The sequence below is a fragment of the Anabrus simplex genome, chromosome 9 (genome assembly GCF_040414725.1).
Source record: "Anabrus simplex isolate iqAnaSimp1 chromosome 9, ASM4041472v1, whole genome shotgun sequence".
Taxonomy (NCBI): Eukaryota; Metazoa; Arthropoda; class Insecta; order Orthoptera; family Tettigoniidae; genus Anabrus; species Anabrus simplex.
In genome coordinates this window covers 18,878,873-18,904,841 of record NC_090273.1, presented here as the reverse complement: position 1 = coordinate 18,904,841, position 25,969 = coordinate 18,878,873, and the positions used below count along the sequence as shown (strand labels likewise).

At 38.8% G+C, this 25,969-nt stretch overlaps 1 protein-coding gene across 3 annotated transcripts in view; it reads left to right on the top strand.

Moving 5' to 3' along the window:
• GABPI (zinc finger DHHC-type palmitoyltransferase GABPI) overlaps positions 1-24,203 on the top strand; it is a 46,253-nt gene extending 22,050 nt beyond the window's left edge. For 2 of the 3 annotated variants that reach the window (XM_067153665.2, XM_067153667.2), the window contains one exon: positions 7,735-9,596. In XM_067153665.2, coding sequence (XP_067009766.2) covers positions 7,735-7,785 — 51 coding nt within the window. In that variant the 3' untranslated portion in view covers positions 7,786-9,596. Of the gene's footprint in view, positions 1-7,734; positions 9,597-23,729 lie in introns of those variants that run through there. The other variant, XM_067153666.2, reaches the window with a different exon arrangement.
• Positions 24,204-25,969: the final 1,766 nt, after the last annotated feature.

Sequence of the window (25,969 nt, the reverse complement as noted above, 5' to 3'; positions counted from 1 at the left end):
TAAAGCTTTTCTTTCTTTTTAAAAATATTTTTCCTCAGTTAAATAAATAGTACAGTACTGTTTGACAGGGAAGGTTTTTCTAGCGTAGAATTTTTCTTTATAGTTCATATTTTTCTTCAAATCTATTCCTGTTAACAAGAACCTTATTTATCCAGACTAATGAAAATCTGGATGACCTGGGAATAAAGTAATGAATTAATACAAGCTACATAATCTATAGTAATAATAATTTATTGCAACCAGTGGTCATACAATATGAAAACAGCTGTGAATAAATATTGTGGGTACATCATAATATTATAATTGCTTTCATTTTCCTCACGTTTTAAAAGGGAAGGATTAGTCTTTGCTATATTCACTAATCATTTTTGTTCTCTTTTTGCAGTTTGTTGCATGGTATCTGTTGCAAGGTTGGTTGCAGAGTTCCACAGACACAATCTGGTCCTGGCTCATTATAGGACTAGGTCCTACATATCTTGCAGTAGTAATCATGGACTGCTAGGTTCATTATGACGTGTCGGAGATGTTGGTTGGGTCCTGAACATATCCTTTCGTTCATCACACTTGTAGAGCAAAATTCCATCCTTTTCTCTTTCTCTTCCTTTTCCTCTGTTCCAATAGTTGAGTTCAGCAGTCAGTTGCTGGCAGTGAGAATTTGAGTCTTAGATCTTCTACCAAGAAGCAACGCATTTCATTTTAGTAAGGTCCTTACTCTTCAGGTTGTTCCATATTATTTTGATACCCTAGGTCAGGATTGGCATAACTTTGGTTTTGAAGAGTTTTATGGCTGTTTGCAGGCTTAGTTGGTTTAGATTTTTTATATCGTATTGCGTCCATAGCCGCTGTTGTTCTCTCTTTTACATGTATCATGTAAGATTTGGTTGTAGTTTCTAGTGTTATGCCCAGGTATTCAAATTCATTAGTCACCTTTAGTGATTTGTCTCTTCTGAATACCACTTGTACTGTCTTGATTGATTTGAAGACTGTTAAGCTCTGCTGCTATTATTATGATATTAAAAGGTGTCTTGAAAATCTTCTTTCTTCGTTGAACCCAATGCCATGTTGTCAGCATGTATGTACATTGAAGTTATGGGTGAACAACTACAGTATATTTCACGCCAGTGTTGAGGATGATGTAGATGTTGATTCCCATAGGGAACCCAAAATATTTGTCCTGAATGAGTAAATTTATAATACTAATATAATGGTCCGTTATTGGAGCCTAACTTAGCACACGAGGGCGAAACGCAGGCAACCAAGAATGAGTTAGCTGGAAAATTTGTAATGTCCAATAACGGACCATTATATTGGTATTAGTGTTGAGGATGTTAAAGAGTAGCAGGCTCAGTGGATCACCTTGTTATACCCCATTGGTCTGAACCATTTTCTATGAAGTTGTGATTGTATCATCAATAATAATAATTTTGTGTGGCTATTTCTAGCCGGATGCATCCCTTGTAAGGCAGACCGTCCGATGAGGGTGGGCGGCATCTGCCATGTGTAGGTAACTGCGTGTGTGAGTTGCAGGGATGTTGGGGAAAGCACAAATACACAGCCCCCGAGCCATTGGAATTAACTAATGAAGGTTAAAGTCCCCGACCTGCCCAGGAATCAAACCCGCACCCTCTGAACCGAAGGCCAGTACGTTAACCATTTAGCCAACGAGTCGGACGTATTGTCAATATCAAATGGTATTGTGAGCCAGGATATTATGGATCAAGATTAAGGTGCTTTCGTCCAATTCTGTGTTTTGTGTAGTTTTTGAATTAGGATCTGTTGGTCATCATTGACAAATGCTTTGATGTAATTGACAGATTTGACAATTTTTTGGTCCTAAATAGTCTGTATTGACTACGACAATTGTAATACTCAAGGGGTTTTTATTAGGTCCGCCCTGTCAATACTTAATACATACAATGACGAACAACGTTGTTGTCTACATTAACAAACAAAGATGTTTGCATTAACCCGTTCAGTGGGCGATGCGGCGAGATCCACGGTTTCAAGTCGCTTGCTGGGCAGGGAACGCAGATTTTTTCTTCTTCTCATTTACCTGTCTGCAGAGATTTATTTCTTTTTCAACAGCGTATTCTAGATTAGTCTGTCCTCTGATGTGAATTTTTTCAACTATGTTCTCCCAATTCCTCAATGTGTCATCCACGAATTGCATCATAAAGAACGCAACTTACATCCGGGCAAGAACGACCTAAAGCCCAATAGCCTCGCGCTGAAGCTTTAGTTCATTGCCTAATCATATATATTGCTGTAGAAGGGATTTCTGGAGATGTGATACTAAACAGACCTCTCTTATGACACATTAGAACTGTGACCTGATTTATTATCCCCAGTCTTGAGTTCTTCCTTCACGACTGGAGTATGTGTTTACTGCAAGTTGCACAACATTTATTGTCACATGCATGTGTTCCGTAATACAGGTACAATTCATGATTTCCTTCCAAACTGCAGAGACCAGGGTTCTATTCAATTCCTTTTTCTTACATTTTTTCCGCTAAAATGTCTAAAAGGAATCACCGGTCCCCACCGTTAGAGGAAGATGATTTACGGGTCGTGATAAATGAAATGTTGAAATTTAGTGGGAAGGATAGTGATCTTGGTGAAGTAAGTTCTGCCGAAGGGGAATTTGTAAGTGACAGGAATTTACCTGGAACAAGTACTGCAGGCTCTAATGTACAGGGTTCGGGCCCAGCTGATGCAAATATTCAGCAGTAGCGAAAGAGATAACGTGTTCGATTCCTGTTCAAGTTGCATAATTCTCATCTAACAAGAATATATTGCAAGTTAAAACTTCTAATTCATTAATCTTCATATGAACCTTTATACTTTGATAAATAACTTAACACTAGCAGTGTTAGCAAAAACTGTAATTTTTAGCCAAATATTACAATTTAATTGGCACATTACTATGTCTTGGACATCAACTTCCTGTGATTAATGTCTAGACTGCTATAGACCCCTTTTAATTGTTACTTCTATCTGTTTACTTTTTATATAGTAATGGTATTATCTTCTTCTTCTTCTTCTCCTTTTATGACCACATAGGATCACTTTAGTCAGTCCGTCGTTTAGGTCTCTTTGAAGGGATTGTTCAGGCTTTGCGGTCCTCCCAGTACTTCTTCAAACGCTCCGATCTTCGTGCCCTTTCCTCAGTTGAAAATGTGCGTGTTGTTGGTTTGTTTTATGTAAGAGTAAAGAGGAGGTTTGTATTCAATTTTATTTTATTTGTGGTTGATTCTGTTGTAAGGCCTATTTCCTTCAGATCCTCTCTTCATTCTCTGATCCATTTACATCCTGTTGTGATATTTTTTGAGACGAGATTGTGTTGTAATAGTTGTTTCAGAAGTCTTGAATCCTGCATCCTCATGATATGTCCAAAGAATCCCAGTCTCCTCTTACGCATAGTATCTGTAATGGGTACTAGCTCCTTGTACACGACTTTGTTAGGTATTAACTGCCACTGTCCATCTTTCTGGTATTTTTCGTTGATGCAGGTTCTTCTAATCCTCCTCTCAATTTTCTGAAGTCTGTCAGTCTTTGATTGTTTATTCAGGTAAAAGAGTGTTTCTGCTGCATATGTAGCTTCTGGTTTTATAACTGTGTTGTAGTGTTTTATTTTTGTATTTACTGATAAGACATTTCTTTTTTTAGATATCCCATGTTAATTTTTGTGTTTTAGCTAATCTATTTGTTCTTATTTGGATTGAGATTTTTTCATTTAGGTTATGTGTTATTACTTCTCCAAGATATTTAAACTGAGTTACTATTTTGATTTTATTACCATTTATGGTGACTTCTTTTGGCTGTGTTGGTTTTAGGGGCATAATTTCTGTTTTTTCAAATGATATTTTGAGGCCAATTTTATTTGCAATGTTTTGAAGTTCTGATATCTGGGTTTTTGCTTCTTTTATGTCCACTGCTAGTAATGCTAAATCGTCAGCAAAACCCTTTTTTTTTTTTGCTTTACATCGCACCGACACAGATATGTCTTACGGCGACGATGGGATAGGAAAGGCCTAGGAATTGGAAGGAAGCGGCCGTGGCCTTAATTAAGGTACAGCCCTGGCATTTGCCTGGTGTGAAAATGGGAAACCACGGAAAACCATCTTCAGGGCTGCCGACTGTGGGGCTCGAACCCACGATCGCCCGATTACTGGATACTGGCCGCACTTAAGCGACTGCAGCTATCGAGCTCGGTCAGCAAAACCCAGGCAATTTGTTTTGATTTTTCGGCCGATCTTTATTTTGGGGGGACATTTCCTAAACCATTCCCTCATTACTATTTCTAGAGCATAGTTAAATAACAGTGGTGAGAGCCCATCTCCCTGCCGTAGTCCAGTTTTAATTTCAAATGTCTCTGATGTTTCACCCCTAAACTTCACTTTTGATTTGGTGTTGGTGAAAGTCAATTTTATCATGTTTATTAATTTGGGGTGTAGTCCAAGGTGTCTTAAAATTTTAAACAGAGATTCTCTATGGATGCAATCATAAGCTTCCTTGAAATCTACAAATGTTATCACCATATCTCTGTTTCCATTATCAACTTTATTGTATAATAACATTTTAATTAACAAATAATTCTAAAATAAGGTTTAATATAATGACTCAACCTTGAGATAATTGTACAAAATGGCTGAAGATGCTCGACACAATGAGCGAAACATGTCCCATTTACTGTTTGTATTGTGGTAAATGTTCTTTTAGAGTCAATAAACATTTTTATGTATTGAATAAGGTGAACATAAAAACAAATTGTAACTATCCTGTTCCAGTAGCGACCATGGCAGTGACATTGGTAACAATAACACTGATAATATTACAACCAGTGCAACTTCTTCATCAACTTAGACTGAAAATGGACAAAGAAGGTTCCGCTTTGATCCAAAATTCCATCATGATGTAAAGGGAGAGTTTTTTAGGGAAAACAAAACCGAGCAAAATATTTAAATTATATTTTTATGAAAAGATATGCCAGAACATAATGAACAGACAAAAGAGGCCCAGCAGAAAATCGTACATAAAACGTAGTTTAGCAAGAAGAAACGAAGGAGTCGAGATCAAGACCGGGTCCGGACAAATAAGGATGAAATAAAGATTCTTATGGGCATACTGTTGCCGCAGGGCATTGTACAGAAAACTAAATTAGGACAATATATGTCTCGCAATCGCTTGTGGTCTACAGAGATTTTTTTTCCTCGCCAGGCTGAGTGACTCACTCGGTTGAGGCGTTGGCCGGCCTTCTGACCCCAACTTGCGAGACTAACAAACAATAAAAAAGAGTGCAGTTGATCCACCTTTTTCAATACAAAGTATGCTGCTAGTTTAAAATCACAACATTATTTATTTAGTACCGGTTTCAACGTCTCGGACGTCATCATCAGCCAAAATTGGGCAAGTAAAGAAAGATATACACATGTTAAAATACAATCTATAGACCATTAATAGTAAAATAACAATGGTTAGATAAAATACAAAGGGGCTGCCTGGCCGAGGCGGTAAAGGCGTGCTCGGTTCGCCCGGAAGGATGTGGTTTGAATCCCCGTCAGGAATTACAAGTAACAAGTCAGGAATTCGTAAAATTCAAGAAACGAGATTTCCACTTCTGGAGGTGCATATGGACCTGGGATTCACTCGGCCTACACCAAAAATGAGTACCAGGTTAATTCCTGGAGGCAAAGGCAGCCGGGCGTAGAGCTAACCAATCTACCCCATCACGTGCCGAGCTTACGAATGGTGGAAGCCTTTACCTTCCACCCCTCCAAGGGCCTTCACAGCCTGTACAGAGATGAAAAAAAGATAAAATACAAATTGTGATGATGCTTAAGGATAAAGTCATTCTTAAAATATGTACACAAGTTAAGGACTTGTTGGTCAATTGTAAAGCAGAAGGTGAAAAACTATTACAAATATTTAAATAAGTCTTCATCACTTTGTAGGGCTTAAAGTCTTAAGTGGGGCATTGTTAACCACTGGATGAGTTTTGAATGTTACCTAAAAATCAGTAAAGATCTAAAAAAAACTGACGTAAACTGTTATTCCTCCGTAGAACATTGGCAATAGGATGAAAATATGTAAACCTAGTAGTGACTTGTAACATCAGTCTTCAGAAGGTGAAGTGCTGAGTCGTGGTGTAATTAAGCAAGTGGATCTTGTTACAGACATGGGTATTAAAGTTGTTATAAAACCAGAAAGTTCTCGATCCACTACAAGACCTGAAGTATGAAAAAGAAAAACTAAATTAGAATAAGATACTGGAAAAGGGAGCAAGAAATTATAACTTTAGTAAGGGACTCACCTCGATTGGCCTGTTATGTATTGCGGAGTCTAGAGAGGAACTAAGAGCTGGGGCTTGCTGGAAGAATGGAACAAGGTTAAAGGAGGGGAAGGGGTGGGTCAGGAGGGAGGGGAAGAGGGGTGATGGATGGGGCAAAGTCAGGCGGGCGTGGCAGGGAAGGATAATGCGACAACGTGTTGCATATAATCTGAAAGAACAAACTGTTTTTGGGAAGTATAACACTATTGAAAACCGTAATAAGTACATCAAATAAGATTCTGGGCTTTTCGGAAATGTCATTCAAGTTCAAATTCAGGTTAAAATATTTGTCTAAATGTATATAGCAGTTTTCCGTGGTATCGAGCAAGGGGCCTTTACTCACCGTGTCCAATATTGTCAGGTCATGATCTATTCCATTAAATTTGTGTTTATAGTCATGTATGTGGTGACCTACAGCAGAAAACCTGTTATACCTGATTGCATTAAGATGTTCTGCATACCTAATCTTAAAATTCCTACCAGTTTGCCCTATATACGAACTGTTGCAGTCATTGCAACGAAACCTATAAACACCTGACTTTGTAAAAGGGTTAGATTTGTTGATTAAGTTAGAATTGTGCAGAATATCCATATTACTAGGGGCCGTATTTTTTGGTAATAACGATATGTGAGGCTATCGAAATCAAGAAACATCCGAACAATATAAATTTAGAAGAAGGATATAAAATCAGTAATTCTTGGATGCCTATCATTCATAGTTTAAGACATACAGACCACAACATAAACACGCGGGCCAAAACCCCATTACATAACAGCGCGAGCAAGCCCCCACAACCTGGCTGTGACACATACCTTCCAGAATGCTCACGAGACAGCCAGGGCTTATGTCAGCCAGAAAGGCTAAGATATAAAAGGCCAAGGTCAGGGCCACTCTAGTAGTGTAAATTGCTGCCTGGGAGACTGATTACCTTGGATCGAGTAGGGGTATTTCAGTCGCCTTGACAAAAAATACTGCAATGTATTCAAAACGTCTGCAAACTGTATGTGATGTACAGACAACTACAAAACGGTTCAACCCGGAAATTAAACTAAATAATTCTTCACACCGTGGAAGTTTCACCTCTAAGTTGCGATTGCATTGATCACAATTGTACAGTTTTTCCTGCGAGTGTATTACCATGTGGCTCCGCAGGCCACTCGGCTGCACGAACGCTTTGTTGCATTCTGTACAAAGTTATAGTCTTTCACCAGAGTGAATCATCATGTGTAGTTTGAGATGGCACATCTGATCAAACACAGAACTGGAGTGTGTACAATGGTGAGACTTTTCTCCAGAGGCGGGGTCGATACCGCAACATCCTCCACACTGTTTTCTTCTTTGAAGCATGGTACCAATTTATTAGTTGGATGTTCTTCTATGATGATTTCTTCTTTAATGTTTGCAGCAGGACATGGAGTATTTGCAGTTTCTTCAAGGCAGCCTGGTTCTTCATTGATCTTTACTTCCATGGCGTTGTTTTAGTGAGGGTTGTGAGTGCACGTCGTTAATAGAGTATGTGAATTTGTTGCATTGGTAGTGGTTGACATGAAAGTGTTGCAGTCTTCTTATTCTTCTTCTTCTTTGTAGCAGTGTTTTGTTCATGATGGCAGTTTATTAGTTGGTCTGTGTGTAATGTGTAAATAATTTGTGAATAAAACTGTGTTTGCAATTGACAGCATTTCATGTGTGTGTCTTTGTGAATACAACAAACTTTTGTTAATATTATTATTTATTCCATTTTAAATCATTTGAATACATGTAAACCTTGTAAATCTACAATTTACATGCACAGAAAAGTGTTATTTCCAGGTGGAGATTGTTAGTTAACTTTTCGCGACACTGGTATTTTCACGACGTGAAGTGTTGTTAAGTCAGATTGCTCCCCGAGCGGTTTGGGAGATTAATTCTAATGGCCTGGGAGATCCACTACGTGTGAAGAGATTGAAGTCCACAGCTTCCCTTATACCACATTTAATTCTAGCAGATGATGGCATGCACAGTATTTACAAATGCCTCCACAACCTCAAATGATATGTATATCGAAGACTTGGCGTGGTCGACTCTCAGTGGTATATAATTCTAAGTCCCAACTTGAAGTGCTAAACATTATTATGCGACAACTTCAAAGTGCTGACTGACAGAGCTTCCGCTCGCAACTCCCGATAGATTTGATCCAAAGACCCCATTCGGGGTGTGCCCCCCTGGCTTTATACCTTCTCCTCGACACGCCCGAGCTTCGAGAAGGGAATCGAAATTTTCCACCCTGTGGGAACTGAATTCAGCCAATCAGAGGGCTAAAGCTCCCGTGTCCGTGCAACGAGACTTCGTACTTTCCAGAATACTTTCTATGCACTTGGAGGGTGCGGTACCCCTCCTGCGTGACTAACCACTGTTCGACCAAGCCATTTCCTCTCATTGCACAACTATGCAGCTTTTCTACACTCAATATTCTTTCATATTCCAAGACCTTATCATTCTCATTTTACATTGAATCTCTCCTCTAATATTATTCATATTATTTTTGTATCATTACCATTAAATATATACTCATATTCTCCCCTGTAATATCTGCTCATGTCTCAGTTACACCATTCCTTCTACGTTCCTGACCACAGGTTCGATCCTCGGACGAGTGGTGGTCCTGAGCTCAAGTCTGGGGTGAACATACGACACCCCCCCCCGCACCTGGGGAAGAATGAAAGCAATACCCTTCTGCATTCATTTTCACTTTCAAAACCTGTCGGAGGCTCTAAGCTCCTGATCAGGGGTGCGCTGTGCCAAGTCTTCCCTGACATTTGTTCTGCCCGCTGTAGGGCGTTCATACAATTCTATTCCCGGTAGCGATCCCGAATGACTAGGGGCCCTTCTAGCCAGTCTAGGATGCTGAAAATGGACAGTGATGTTCTCATCAGAGACCGTGGCTCTGTGATCGTTAGTGATTACGTTCTGAAAAACACAGAAATTGGGACAGCGCTCCCTGTTGTCTTCTATGCATCTAGTTAGAGATTTACATTATCTACAGCAACCACAACGGTAGCAACAATAGCAACAGATCAATAGAAGTACTGCAAATAAAATACTACCTGTAACAATTTGAAATACATTTGTATACTGTTGGGTCATTTGCCTTTTAAATTCTTCTTCCTTTTGCAAAACAAGTGTTTCCACTTCTTCGGTTTTATGGTTTGCCCACTTTAAATCACCTATATGTTTCAGTAAGCTACCTACTGTGACCCTGTTTAATTCAGGCACATCACCTAGTTTAATTTCACTGCCTAATTGCTCACAGCAATCATAAATCAACATTACTTCTGGTACCAGGTCTTTTTCTGTTGTAGTATTGACTGAACCCGTACTCTGAATTTTACTTGTGGGACTATACACTGTACATAAACCTGCGAACTGTAATGTACCCGCACCACTTAAACTTATATCACTAGTAGTATCCTGACATACACTTGTCACTTTCATCTCTTGTGGTGATACAAAAATAAACGTATTATCAGCATCAGTAGTATCCAAATTATTTAGTAAACTGGCATCACACTTTTCTTACACACTAACACCAGTTAACAATTTGACAATACATTATTAATAGGGAAATTTTATTTGCATGATTTCTGTCCATTATCAGTCCTTTTGCACTGTTTCACTTGTTCTTCACTTAATTCAACATAAGTTTGCCTTTCTTGGTCAATTAATACATATTGCTTTTCATTAGAAATATACACAAAATGATTTGGATTATTCTTCATGGGAGTAGGGAAAGGAATACGATGGTACAAATTGTACTTTATTCTGTTAATGAGAGGAGTACGTAAAATATACACTAAGGTATCTTGGGTTAAGTACACACTCACTGTCGATATTTTTAAAATCAAGTACCCATAAGTGACTTGCAATTCATATGGCAGATCATACCCCTTAGGAAAATCTCTCTGGGCTTTCTTATATGCTCTTACTAAATCATCAGGACTTAACACTTGGACACTTACCGTGCCTTTCTGTGAATTGATAATACTTTCTAACAAAATCTGGTGAATTGATAATACTTTCTAACAAAATCTGGTAATGTTCATGTAATTGCATTAAAAATCCTTGTAACTCAATTAAATGTTTATTTAAAGTTATTTGCATTTCTGACTGTCTGAAAGCCTCATTTATTCCTGTCGTTTCATTCTGAATGAAATTTTTTAAGCTGTTCGAAATTTTCACTTAGTTTAAGTTCATCACTGTGATGTCGTACAGAGTGCTGTTGACTGATTGTAGGGTTGATTTTACAACTGACATCCGACTTTTTGCTACCTTTATCATGGACAATTGTTCCTGCTCTAATTCCTTAATTTTTCCTTCGTAATATACGGCGTTGTTTTCATCCATTGTACCAAATAATGTTTTTGCGATGGTACCTATTGCATTTATCAACCTGCGTTTGTTTTGTTTCCCGTTGCCTTGCGGTGCTTCGATCCTAGTATTTTCTAATCAGGTCCTTGATCCCTTGGATTCTTTGAAATTGATGTTCTACTAACATTGTCTCATGTTTGCACTTAATGTGTAGCTCGTTTTCTATTTGTACACATAGGGTTTTGGTCCTTTGTAAATTTTTGAGGGCTGCAGTGAACAGATCTGCCAAACGTGTTAGGTTAATGAAAGTGATTAATTTCCACTCTGTAGTATACAATTGTGCTTCTTGATGATCAAAATACATGCCTGGTGTGTTTTCATAATGAATCATCTTGAAATCCATCTGGCTGGTGAGTATGGACATCCCTTGTAATACGACAGTGAAGGTCAATGCTCTCCACATCGTGCGGTTCATCATCCCTTCTGTCTGGCTTACACCCCTACCTGCAAGGTTAAACAACAACCTTCACTTTCGACGTTCACACACTCTACTGTTAAGTGTCTATGAAACCCTTCATTCAACTGTTTGTCTGTACCTGACTAAGCTCTCAGTGTTGACTCACCGTCTTACTGTAAATATCTGTCTTTCTGTGAACTGTCTTCACCACTAGCCTGTAAGTATTCTCTTGAATACTTGGCTACAACACAAATTTGCTTTCGTGAACTGATACATCTGTGAGACTTCACTTTCTGGGCAGCTCTAACAAGTTCTTAGAGCTATTGCTAGCCCGTTAAAAAAAAATTCTCTCTCCCGGTGTGACGTTCCTGCGTCACTCCTCCTTGCCTTATGGCTAGATGGGAAACGTCATTGGCTGTGAATCCCTATTTGCCAACTGAAAGTAGCTGTACCTGTAGCAAAATGCTAATAGTCAGTCTAGTGAAGTAACCTCACCAAGCTGTACCCCAATTTCGGAGTTGCAACCTACGGGATGGTTCTCATCCTGGTGAGAATAATCCCTTTCAGTGGATTCCGTTCCCACGGGAATCGCACTGTTTTGGGTAACTACCGGCTCAATGGTGATATACCCCAGGCAGGATCTGTCTCACGGGACCCATGTCTCACCCACGGCGCCTGTACCAGCGCATGAAGGGCTAAATGCAAGGCCATTCCCTAAGTGGATCCATCAGTCGCCTCCTACGACGGACAGGATCGTGTCGTGGTGTTATTCTGGACATGTAACTCTATGGGATGGAAAAGTATCAAAGTGTAAGTGTTTGCGTTAATCCCCGACACCACATGGGGTTTTTCCTCAAGACAACGTCCCGTGTCCAGATGTTGTCACCTGGATCATGTAAAAACGTCCACATGTGTGGGATTTCGCCGTACAAATGAATGAATTTCATTTCGGTGGAACTGGGCGTGGATACCCCTCACGTCTCTTTACAGTGATTACAAGCAGAACATATTTGCTTGGTTGTTCAGCGCTACGTTTAATTGCCTATCTAATTTTCTAGTGGCAGTAGTGAAAGTTTTCCTATAACGTGGCTCCTTGGCTCCTGTCTAATTTAAATCCTCTCTTTTGGTGTTAAACCAACACTCTCTAGCTGAGTGTGACCATCTTTTACAGATCTTTCACTGCGCCTTCTCACGGGGTTTATTATTATTATTATTATTATTATTATTATTATTATTATTATTATTATTATTATTATTATTATTATTCCGGATGTCCCTGGTTTGATTCCTTGGCGCACTCCCCGCCCTGCTCCTGGGCTCGCTATCGTATCTGGTATGGCACTGCCATCTTTGCCGCAGGCATAACACCGCCTGGGCTCCGACTTTGGACCTCTCTGCGGACACTCCGATTTTTTATGCCCTCTCTCATAGCACTTCGGCTCCTTACAATTCCCTTGCTGTTGGTAACCAGAGGTGCGCACAACATTCACCTCAGTACCTGCAACCTTATTCCTGTCCTGATCGGCTATTCTCTTTTTACACTGTCGCGCCCAATGGCCAGGCTTACCACAATAATTGCACCTGGTTTCTTTCCGGGAGTTTCCTTTACTCCTCGGGCCTTCTTTTGCCTCTGGGCTCTGGTTTTTATGCCTACAATCCCTGGCCATCTGGTCCTTCTTTTTACAATTAAAGCATATCAATAATACTTTATTGTTTTGGGAAGGTCTGCCTAGTTTTTGCGTACCTTGTGTGGGTTTGCCCTGCCACTGACCTTTCGTGTGACTCGCTGGCTGATTGTACCAGCCCCCCTTTTTCGGAGTTGAACTGCTCTTAAGGAGTGCCTCTCTCTCTTTCTGAGAATTGATCAAGGCCTCCTCCTGTTGAGCTATTGCAACGGCTGCTTCAAAAGTCTGAGGGCTACGATCTTGTACTTTGCTCTGAATTCGCGTTGTGTGAATCCCCTGGATGAATCCCGCTACCACAATTTTCACTAGCATTCTGCGCTGGCCTGTTCGATACTCTACCAGCTCATTTTCCAGAATTGAATCTCGAAACATTACCACTGTTTCCTCAATCCTATGCACCCACTAGGCTATCGTTTCTTTTGAACCTTGGCCTTTCTGAAATAACTGACACAAATACAAATCAAACATGCCCTGTTTACTGTAATATTCCCATAGGGCTTCCTTAGCTCTTTCCCAGCTAATTATATCACCCTGGGATAGTAACTTTTCGCGAGCAGAACCTATGATTTTCATCAAAATACTTAAAAAACAATGGTTGGTCCCTGTCTCTAATCATACTCTGTGCGGCATCCACATTAGCGATAAACTCACGTAACTGTTCTGGTTTACTACCACTGAACTCATGACCAATTAGCTGATATCCCTCACTAACTGACATATATAAATGTCCATCGTGCGCGTCCCCCGCACTACTACCTTCAGACACATTATCTGGCACATCATTGGGAACATTAGAATCTGCCATATTCACAACACTTTTGGGTACTTATTGTTGTAGACAAGGAATCGGTATACAGAAACACAACATAAATTTATTGCTTCAATAAGTTTTTTACACAATATGAACATAAATATAACTAAACTTTTCTTGAAGCTGGATGAACTCGCATGCAATTAATGATGATATTAACAGTAGACTGAGGGTCTGTTGAAATATACACTTTATACACATGAGAGTTCTATATACACACAAATCTATCTTGAGGAGATAGTCTGTCAAATAAGGGAGAGTTCAAGATAGTCGAAAACTATCTGCCTTGTAGAGTTACTAGTGTAACTTGCAATGAAAGCTCGTACTAACAGAATGCTAGTAATTGCCATAGGCTTGTCAGGAACTGACATAAATATTCACAATTAGTAGAATACTAATGTTGATGTCGGAACATAAGTGAGGACTGAGGGATGAGTAGAATACTGGCACCGGGGCTCGACGTGACTACAGGAAGCAGGAGGTGAGACCTCACAACCAGAATTCAGTCCACCTGTTCGATACACATGTTTAAGAGGGATAGCCTCCGTGTTCGACTTGCAGTGTAATCTGGCGTTGGACACTGCAAGTTACACTAGTAATTCTACAAGGCAGATAGTTTTCGACTATCTTGAACTCTCCCTTATTTGACAGACTATCTCCTCAAGATAGATTCGTGTGTATATAGAACTCTCATGTGTATAAAGTGTATATTTCAACAGACCCTCAGTCTACTGTTAATATCGTCATTAATTGCGTGCGAGTTCATCCAGCTTCAAGAAAAGTTTAGTTATATTTATGTACATATTGTGTAAAAAACTTATTGAAGCAATAAATTTATGTTGTGTTTCTGTATGCCGATTCCTTGTATACAACAATAAGTACCCAAAAGTGTTGTGAATATGGCAGATTCTAATGTTCCCAGTGATGAAGCTAGGCAGTTTATCCCTCGTGCTGCTCAGCCGCTCGCACACGTTGCTTTCACGGCGGTCAAACATATTCTCCCCCTTTGTCGAATCTTTTCCCTCTCTACTCCTGTAGAATAAGACGTTTTTAAGTCTGATTGGTTCACGAGCTTCTCCCACTAACCGAAGGGGAGTGTCATAGAATTCACCCGAACAATTTTGATTGTTTCTGCGTAAAGAATCTATGCGATATTTGCTTCGATTTGCTTCTAGAAACACTTACAGAACTTCTTTTGCGTTCTCTGATTTATACTGACACTGTGTAGCTGACTATTGCACAACGTTACACACTTGTGTTACACCAGCTTGCTTCAAGTAAAACTTGTATGAAGTCTTATGCTTTGAATACCTATAACTCTCTTCTACTTAATAAAATTATTATTTATTATTTAAAACACTATAACTCCTTGCCACTGTTACATGATCATATTAACTTTATATCAGTATTCAATATCCTTAGTCTCGGAGGTCGTGGATTCGAGACTTGCTCGATTCCGTTCGCTCGGCACTGAGACATGAAAGGGGCGCGTCGCAACACGCGGTCGTGGCAGACCTAGACTAATTGGAATTCATTATATTCATCTACATTACAAACGCAAGTTAATTGCTTTTAATCTCAGGAGTGCTTTAAATCCAAATGAAATAGTATTAGATTGCTTTGGTAAAAGAATATTATCATATTTGAATAATTACTCTATTAATAAGTTAGTTGTAACTTTGTTCTGTGGAAATGATAAGATAAAGGTATATGTTATATGTTACCATTAAAATATATGTAAGGCCGATGACCTCAAGGTTAGGCCTCTTTAAACAAGAAGCATCATCATCATCAAAATATATGTAAAGTGCCATCAATGTAATTGTTTTTACATAAATAATTGAAAAAAGGAAGTGGAGAGAGAATTAGGCCATTATGGGGATGGTGGAGGCTGGAATTTCCTTTTTTTGTTCCTTGTAAAACATGCTGTTCTGCGAATTAACGTGTCACTTAATTTTTGTGAGTCAGCCAAATTTTTCTTAGTAAGTCAGGGAAAGTCAAGGAAACTTGAGAGAAAATTTCTGTGGACACTATGGTAATATTATATCAACAAACAATTGAAAATATTTCACAAATGAAAATGGGTTACATTTTTTTTTTCTGCAGTTTGCTGACTTTTTATACTTACAGCAAATTTCTGATATTGATTTGTCATTTTATACTTTTCTTTCCTAACTGTGAAATCATTAATCTAGCGCCGTAGGATAAAAAACATTATTGGGATCGTAAATGTATTAATTCCTCGGGAGTTCCAACCCTGCCACAACTCCATAAATAGGGGAAATCATGTGTAGTTATGATTTCCCCTGTTTATGGAGTTGAGGCAGGTGCGGTTTCATAATACCATCTGCAGAGTTGCAGAACCACCAGAATGAAAGATATACAGCAATTAGCTATCTCATCCTTTATATTGAGTGGTGTATTTAAGCCAAAGATCAATATCTATTCAAATACTGGTGATCTGGCAACCTTGTCAGGATTTGTGAATGACAGAACATCAGTTTGAAAGTATGAGAGTGTGCACTTAACTACAGCTTTCTCCAATAGATGGCTAGAAGTGGCCCATAATGTTCTGTATGAACTGCACGTCTTGCAGCACGGTTGGTCTATTTGCGTGTATTGGAGAAGGTGTGTCGCTGAGACCATAGAGTTAGTAAATAATACACTAGAGGTAGTACCAGCACACTGTCTGCGAGAGAATCACTGCAGCAAGCAGAGCATGTTGAAATCTCAGCTGTTTGGCAAAAAGCTCCCTCTGCCGTACTCAAAACTGTTAAATAGAGAACTTTTAAAACTGTGGTGATATTGATATTGTTTAAAATTCTTACATGTCAAGATTCTCAGATACTACAGTATAGTTATGATGCTTCTGTTCAGTAGAAAGAAAGCCCGAATAGTTTAAATACAAGAGAAATGCGTGATAAAAGAGGATGGTGTTCAGTTGTGATTAAGTAACACAAAATCAATTTACTGTTGATGTTAAGTCTTCAAAACAATATACTTTTAAGATTTGGGATTCGTATATTTCTCTATTCCACTCAACCACATGACGTATACAAGGAGAAATGTGATATATATGAACCCACAATTCCATACTATGCCGAGAAATATCATCTGGACTCCATAGATGTTTTAGGATTGATGATAGGAGCAAGAGGCACCATTACTCACACATTTCACAACTTTTGCAAGAAATTTAATTTGCATAACCAATTCATTAAGGACATTGGGTTAGTAGCCCTGAAAGGATCGTTAGCAATAGTAAAAAATCATTTATACTCCTAGCTATATCTTTGTCCTATGAGGAATTTATCATTGATTTCATAACTATTGACTGATACAATTTTTATTATTTAGGCTTTACTGTAGTATACCTATTTATAGACACATTTTAAACGGCCCTTGCAATTACTAATCAAAATTTTTATGTAAGCTTTGTCTTTTTGGCAGCCTCCGAATGGGGGAAGCAGAAATAAATGCATTTCTAAATTTAAAAAAAATTGTGTAAATGGCCAGGACTTTAAGCATAATTCTATCCAACGACCGAAAACATTCTCTCTCGTATGAAGAGAATGAGCGAGTTCTTAGGCCTACAAGTAACCATGAATATGTTTCTCCGTAATGGTAGTGAATTCTTCCGAGTTAGATAGTCATGAAAATGAAAACAGGAACATTAGTACCATCAGACGATGTTCCCCTTCCATTTACAAAGCCGGCTCCCAAAGATGTATACAGGTCTCAGAACCTCTGTAAATGTGAATGTGTCATTACCAGATCAACGTTTTTTCAATAAGCGGAAGAAAGGCTTTTTTTGAAACTTTTTATTTGTTGTTTTTTGTACAAGTCAGTTATTTTATAGTCTTTGTCCCTCGAAATCGGGCTCTTACAGATTGAGATGTATGTTTACCTGTATTTTTTCCTGTACATTTTCGGGAACTTCAAACTGACAGGACATTGAGTAAAGCGTTTCTGCGGGTTTGGAAGACGGATGCACACGAGCTCAGCTCGCACTTCCCGTATGCAATACGAATTTAGATTTGTCTCTTACACTTACTGCAATGGACTGAGCATCACAGAGCAGAACCACCAATATAATTCAGCACGAGCCACCTGTGAGTTGAGGTTAAAGATTCAGAGCAGATCCCCTGAGTTGAGATTAAAGATTCAGAGCAGATTTTCCAATTGCTGCAATGTACGGCTGTGGTAAGGAAATAATTGAATATACTTGTGAAATCCTTTATCAAACACTCTACTTTTACAATACAAATTGTTTGTCTTTATTTTAAGAACACATCATTACATTTTGAAACATATTTAGTCCTCCTATAGGACATCTTCAATCGATGATATGCAAGACCCCTTAAAATATAGCAAGGACAGTAATAACATTGAATGTTAACTGAAATTACCGACTATGATTCTCATTGTTGAATCCGTATTGACGGTTGAACTTCTTACAAAATTGTACAAAATTATTTTAATCCTCCTAGTCATATTTTTTACATCCAATTAAGATGATAGTTCACACATAAATAGACATGTTTCGACCCAGCATTGGGTCATTCTCATCCTCAGTGAGACATGTATGATGCATTAAAACATAGGAAAACACACAAAATGAAATGTTAGTTAAAAAGTTTTTTTAAAAGCATGATGAAAGTTAAAAAAAACCTGTGAAATGTTGACTGTTAAAACAGCCTTGATCTGGAAGGCTTTCTGTTTCAAAGCTTTTTGTTGTCCTTTGGTGTGTTTCAAATGGTATTTGTATACTGTTGGCTTAGTTTTTGTATTCCGACCAGGGCTGATATACATAAGCATTATTGAAGTTGAGCCATCTGATTTTATTCTATAAAATGGATAATACAAATCGAATTAAGGTTGAAAAGTGGTGACTAATAGGAACAACATTTAGATTAAGTTATGATGAACGAAAATTTAAAATTTAAATGTGTTCTTTAGATTAAAGTTAGCTGCAACCTACTGAAAGAGCAATCCCCAAGCTGCCACTGAGTTATATACTATACATTGATTAATTGAAAGATATTGTCATTTGAAATTGTGGAATATGGTCTCTGAATGATGGCATATACACTATTAACTATGCTCTTTTTTTTTTTTTTGCTTTACGTCGCACCGACACAGATATGTCTTATGGCGACGATGGGATAGGAAAGGCCTGGGAATGGGAAGGAAGCGGCCGTGGTCTTGATTAAGGTAGAGCCCCAGCATTTGCCTGGTGTGAAAATGGGAAACCACGGAAAACCATCTTCAGGGCTGCCGACAGTGGGGCTCGAACCCACTATCTCCCGATTACTGGATACTGGCCGCACTTAAGCGACTGCAGCTGTCGAGCTTGGTATCTATGATCTGTACCAGTGGTATGTGTAACACATCCAACTGTGCTTTCTCTATATGCAGCTGTACTTTTCATCAAAAACTTTTAAAAAATCTTCATGTTAATAAAATGTATATAGTAACACAGTTATTACTACTTCTTCTGTTGTTCAAAACTGCGTCAGAAAAAGACTGATTTCTCCTGTCGTAATTTCCATACACACAGATCTGTTGTGTTAGGTATATTTCCTTTTACATTTCGTTTTAGCCACTAGGACCATGGTTAAAACTTGCCAAGTCTTTCAGTGGAAAACGCGGTTTTTTGCTCTTCAGACCACTTTGCATCAGTTCTTCTCACTCTTTCTGGAAGAGAGTACCCAGGCACGGGTCAGGTCCTCCTTCACTGCATTTGATGTACTTGTCATGAGAAGAACAAGAATTTGACATGATATACTGAAACAATTAGGAGAAATGACTGTCAAACATGAGGAGGCGCTTCCTCATAGACAGTGAGAGCTTTTCATAATGCAGCTCTGCATTTGTCCTCTGGCAATAGTCGTCCACAGAATTATGACATGGGCTAAGGATTGTTTATTTGGGTCCTCTGCATCTTATTGTGATAAGCAAGGGCCAAGCACTTGATGCCATATAGGCCTTCAGGTACATGCTACTGTGGTGTAGTGGCAGTATTTGATCTGCCACGAGATCCATCTGGACCGTTAAATGAGATTACAAAGGTGAAACGCTGTTTCCATGTTTGGCCCAAAATTTCAGGGCCACTGTCACTGAAGCATTAAAGAAAATTATCTCTCCAAGGTGTGTAGTATGTTATTTATTCAGTTTGTAGCCTTAGAGTACGTTTATTGTTCATGATTTTAATGTACTTTTTTGTGTGCAAACTGAAAATATGTATCATTACAATGTCTGAGTACGAATATTTTAAAAGATTTATGTGCTCTTGGTTGAGCTCCTTTTGCTCCATAATCTGTGAGAACAAAGGTCAAAGGTTTCCTGGTCAGTACTCTTTTACTGTAACCTCTAGATCAAGGTAGTCTTCCCCAATGGTTCTCACAGTGTCTCTAGCTGCTTCCACTTGTGGCTGGCTGGCTGCCATCTGACCGCCCGTGGTCAGTTCCTATTTTCTTCTAACCTTTACAGTACAGTATTAGGTTTGCGAGGTCTAGGAGACTTTCGTTTTTGACCTTTGTGACCCTCCTCTGTCTTTTGCCAGTATATTAATTTATCAACGAATCAAACCTCTTCCTTTTTCTCTTCTGTTCACCGGACGAGTTGGTCGTGTGGTTAGGGGTGCGCAGCTGTGAGCTTGCATCCGGGAGATAGTGAGTTCGAGCCCCACTGTTGGTAGCTCTGAGGATGGTTTTCCATGGTTTACCATTTTCATACCAGGCAAATGCTGGGGCTGTACTTTAATTAAGGCCATAACCGATTCCTTCCTGCTCCTAGACCTTTCCTATCTCATCGTCGTCATAAGACCTATCTGTGTCCGTGCAACGTAAAGCAAGTTGTACATTAATTTCTGTTCTGATTAGAGTTACAAGGGAATTTTAATCTGTTTGGACTTCCAAAAACAGTAATCACCACCACCAATCAGAAAATTCAACTTTTGAATGTAGGTAGGTGCATAGGGATGGGAGTCATGGCATATTTTGCCACATTCTTTTTCCCCTAGAATATTTGTATTAGATACCTAACAAAATGTACATGTACTGTATATTTTTTATTAGCAAACTTACCATTAGATTGTGTAGCTTGTATCTGAAACTAGTGTCAGCATATTTTACATGACCTTTTTATTTAAGACTATTTTTCTATAAAATGTACTCTGACCATTTAATGCATAATTGTAATGCACATGACAGAGCGTCTTCCATGTTTTTCTGTGTACGACTATTGGACTTTAAGGATACTTGCAGGTAGGAGAATTTCGTCATTTGACAGTCGTGTCGCTGAAAATGAACCACATTAATTCAATTGGCATTTTTTAGATGAGCAGCTATTTCATAGCAGTGAGAGAAAATATGCAACATCTATTTTTGCAGTGACGCAACTGTCCCCCTGTTGATGCGAATGAATCCAACAGGATTGAACATGTTTGTTCACGCAGGCTGAGAAACGGTCGCCCAATACCTTTATCATAATTTCATTTTTAGTTTCTGTATGGTGCACTTGCTAAAGTGTCTACAAATATTAATGAAGAGACCTAAACTATTGACGTCAGAGATCTAGTTTGTGGTTTGTTAATGTAATGGAAAGCAATGGAAAAGTGAAGCATGTACCGTGGAACTTTGATTATTCGTTCCCGGAAACTACATTTTCCCAGATTATTCGTTCAAATTATATGGTCCCACAAACATCCTAATTAAATCATGCTGTAAAAATCCTACGTTATCCGTTCCTTATAGAAACAATTTCCCGGATCAACCGTCCAGAAATTTCAGTCCCATCAACGCTAAAGCCTCGATCAAGCATTTATGAAGAAAAAGTATCTGACAAAGGGACGGCTACGACATACCTATGGATTTTGATGTTAACGTCCCGTCATTGCGATAATTAGAGCAAGTACTGAACTGGGAAAGCGAAAAGGACCATCTTAGCGTTGCATTCAGCTGGTATTATTTAGAAAATCCTCAGAAATCATAAAGCAGAGTGGCCACAACAATTGGAAGGAGACATATCGTATTTCGACAGCTCTACATAAAATAATGCCAATATAAATGGTCCGTTATTGGATATTAAAAATTTTCCAGCTAACTCATTCCTGGTTGCCAGCGTTTCGCCCTTGTGTGCTAGGTTGGGCTCATCAGTTGGTACCTAGCACACCTACCAAGACGCTGGCTGGAAAATTTATAATGTCCAATAATGGACCATTTACATTGGTATTATAAATTTACTCATTCGGGACAAATATTTCAGATTCCCTATGGGAATCAACATCTATGTCAGCTCTACATGAAGACGGAACAAGTTTCGTACAATGTTCGTATTTATAAAACATCTATATTTTGTTCAGGGTTAGATGTTTATTTTTGACATTTTTCTATGATATTGCCCAACAAGGTTTTAGCTCTTCCCACAGGGCACTATATAATATAGTCACTGAGCTTTCAGACAGGAATCAAAATTGCTCCTTCCTAACACAAATCTAGTATTTTAATATGATCGGATATAATTGTGTTGAAGCCTCCATGGCTTAGGCGGCAGCACGTCGGCCTCTCACCACTGGGTTCCGTGGTTCAAATCCTGGTCACTCCATGTGCGATTTGTGCTGGACAAAGCAGAGGCGGGACAGGTTTTTCTCCGGGTACTCTGGTTTTCCTTGTCGTCTTTCATTCCAGCAACACACTCCAATATCATTTCGTTTCATCTGTCCTTCATTAATCATTGCCCCAGAGGAGTGCGACTGTCCTCAGCAGCCGGCACAATTCCTATCCTAGCCGCAAGATGGGGGGCTTCTTTCATTCCATCCCTGACCCGGTCAATGACTGGAAAATAGGTTGTAGGTTTTCATTTTCACGATTGCATTCCAGAGACTAAAAGAAATGTTGCATTTACATATATAAAGCCATTGCTGTTTTGGTCCATTATGATTAGTGATGGGCAAAATTGAATATTTCATGCATTGGAGAGCTTTTGAGAATCAATACCTACATTAGGAACCATGTTCTTGAGTTCAGCATAACCTTTAAAGGTCACTGTAGGCCTAATTTACATGGTACAAGATTTCCAGAAACTTAATATAAACAGTATACCGGTGACCAAATTAGAATGGAAGACTAAGAAAGTGATTTCACCGTCATGTTGGCGCTTTTGTATCTGATGTGCTTTATTTGATCAGATTAGAGAATTAAAACTACTTGTGATCAATTGTTGTTCAGCTTGGCGTTATTTATTAGATATTTCAGTGAGCTTGGCTGATCAAAGTTGCTGACATGAAAGAGGTTTTTCAAGGGAAACTGACAAAGTTTCCCTGGTAAAAGTGATTGTAAAATATTGAGATTTGTAACTCATGTAATTAATGTTTGAAGCCAGCCGCACGGTCTAGCTTGCTTGCCTCTCACCTGTAGGTCCCGCGTTCACTTCCCGGCCATGTCAGGCACTTTTACCTGGATATGAGGGCCGGTTCTAGTTCCACCAGCTTATGTGATTACCGTTAATTGAGGAGCTATTTAACGGTGAGATAGCGGTCCTGGTCTAGAAAGCCAGGAATAACGGTCGAGAGAATTCGTCACACTGACCCTGCATCACCTTGTTATCTGCAGACCTTCGGGCTGAGCAACAGTCGCTTGGTAGGCCAAGGCCAATTATGGATGTAGTTTGGTTTGTTTTGGGAGTGTTTGTTAGATTATAATTATACGCATTTATTTATTGTGATGTTTAGCCAAATTGTTGATGGTTTTAATTTGTTCCCGGATTTTCAGTTTTCCCGTATCTTACGTTTTTTTCCCGTGGTTCCCCCAAAAACAGAGAATCGAGGTTCCACTATAAACATATGCTAATTTTATCAGCAATGTACACTCAGATCCAAAGAGGTTCCTTTAAAATTGTAATTTTTATTTTTATGAACAAAATTACAGTTTTATACTTTGATAAAATCTATAAATTCATACTGCCATTTCTGACAGTTACACAGAATTTACCTGTGTAACCTGAATATTTATTTTAGTAATAACACCATGGCATTGCAGTCATTGAAGGAAATCATTCCTTGAACATAACTACACTAATATTGCTGTACTGCTATGTTATAGATTTTCTTGGAGATGTAAAGCAGTCTACACATATAATCGCTTTCACTTACTGATGATATCTCACGAGAAAAAACGAGATACATGCTAACACAATGAAATCCATTATGACAACTTAGGTTTAGATTTTCTAGAACGTGTTTCCACTCCATGTACACACTGTACCGACGGTCACCTGTAGCCGTGTTTCAGCAACACAATTATCGATGGACAAAAGGTCTCGCATCAGCAAGTACCGTAAGTCCTGGTACATTTCGAAATATAATTCTTGTGGTGTATTGCCGTTGCCACTGTGGTGATTATCTAATAAATATTGTAAGAATTTGTTTAAATGACTGTTGATATGTAAATCACAAGTTTATTGTGATTAATTATTTTGTTAAGCATTTAGAGTAGACATCTTGAAGTATAATGTTTCAAGGAGAATGTAACAGTTCACTATGATTTGTACAATAAAGTTATATCTATAAAAATAAATAATAATTTAATGGGCATGTTTTCTTCCAATTACACCTTTACTGTATGAAGAAGAACAAGACTTCTGTCGGGCTGAGTGGCTCAGACAGTTGAGGCGCTGGCCTTCTGACCCCAATTTGGCAAGTTCGATCCTCACTCAGCCTGATGGTATTTAAAGGTGCTCAAATACATCAGCCTTGTGTTGGTAGGTTTACTGGCATGTAAAAGAACTCCTGCAAGACTAAATTACGGCACCTCAGCATTTACGAAAATCATAGAGGTAGTTAGTGGGACATAAAGCCAGTAACATTATTATTGACATGATAGTGTATAGGCTTCACTATTGTTATTTCGTCTATGTGTTTTCCAAATTCGTACGTTCCTCGTTGCCAGATGTTTCATTCCAGGCTTATCTCTATGTCTTACACCTGCCATACATTACGCAAACACGATATGTGAACCGCTTAGTCCGATTGTGATGGTTCAGTCAGCTTCCACTTCGAATGCTAGCGTTGTGCCATGTCCTGGGGGCCATCTGGTGGCGAATGAACGTACCCTTTCCACTTCTATTATAACGTTCCGAAATTCAAAGTGCCATTGTTTAAGAAGCCTTTCTCGTGGACAGTCTAGATTTCTTCTGAGGACGCAGAGCACAGTTTTCTGCGAAACGTTAAGAATTTCACCTTATTTTCTTGACGTAGCATAAGCCCAAAAGCCTATACACTATCATGTCTATAAGTACGGGCCGTGAAAGCATTAATGGCAACATTATTATTAACAAGACTACCAGTATGGTGTTAAGTGACAGAGCAAGGAAAGGAATCATAAAGAATGCAGGTTAGAATCTTAAAATTGTGAACATCTTCAGATACCTAGGAAGCAAACTAATGCAAAATGTAAAGCTGGGTGCAGAGATTAGCAAGAGGGTGCTACAGGTAACTACATTCTTCCAAAATGTAAAGAATCTTGTTTGGAAGAAGGAGGTACCAAGGGCTGATGTATTAGGTGCTTCAGATAAATACTCTGCAGTATGTTGGGTAGCCACATCAGGCTGTGTTTTGTTTAAAAAGGAAAATAATATATATGAATATTGTTACACATGTCATCAAAATAGCCCCCTCCCTGTTTTTTACACAATGCAACTCTTCTCATTATGTTGTCTTGCATTCTCACCAACGTTGCAGGTGTGGTAATTGCTGTCGCTGCTTGAAGTTTATGCACAAGTTCACCTCTGTGTTTGTAAGCAGTACTGTGTAATTTTGTTTGTGCTTATAGCCCAATAAAAGAACGTCTGTGGATGTTGGAAGCATAACATGGTAAATCAAAATGTGGGACTAAATTTACATTTAATTAACAGCATAATACATCCATATTGGCATGAGACCTTGGCAGTAACAAGGAGAAGGGAGAGTATAGTTCAATACAGTCAAGTGAAATTTCTAAAAATGCTCAGGTAAGAAGGCTAGCAGGAGCAAAATATATATGCATGTAGGAAACAGATGAAAAGCGGTGACTTACTGTGTAAGAATGCAGGGATCGATTACACACAAAAGAAAGACATGGGTCCAAAATTTTTGGCTGCAGCCTTCATCAGTGGAGGAGAGAGTAAGAAATTCCTTAGAAAAGACAGTATGAGAAATTAAGATTTCAGGAAGGAAATTACAGTAAAAAAGTTGAACGACAGAATAGGGAAGAATAGACCCCGCGGGGCGAGGGGGCCCGTGATTATTTCTTACTTCAGTAGGTGAAGAGTGATTTTACATATTAGTAAAGCTACAGCACACAAC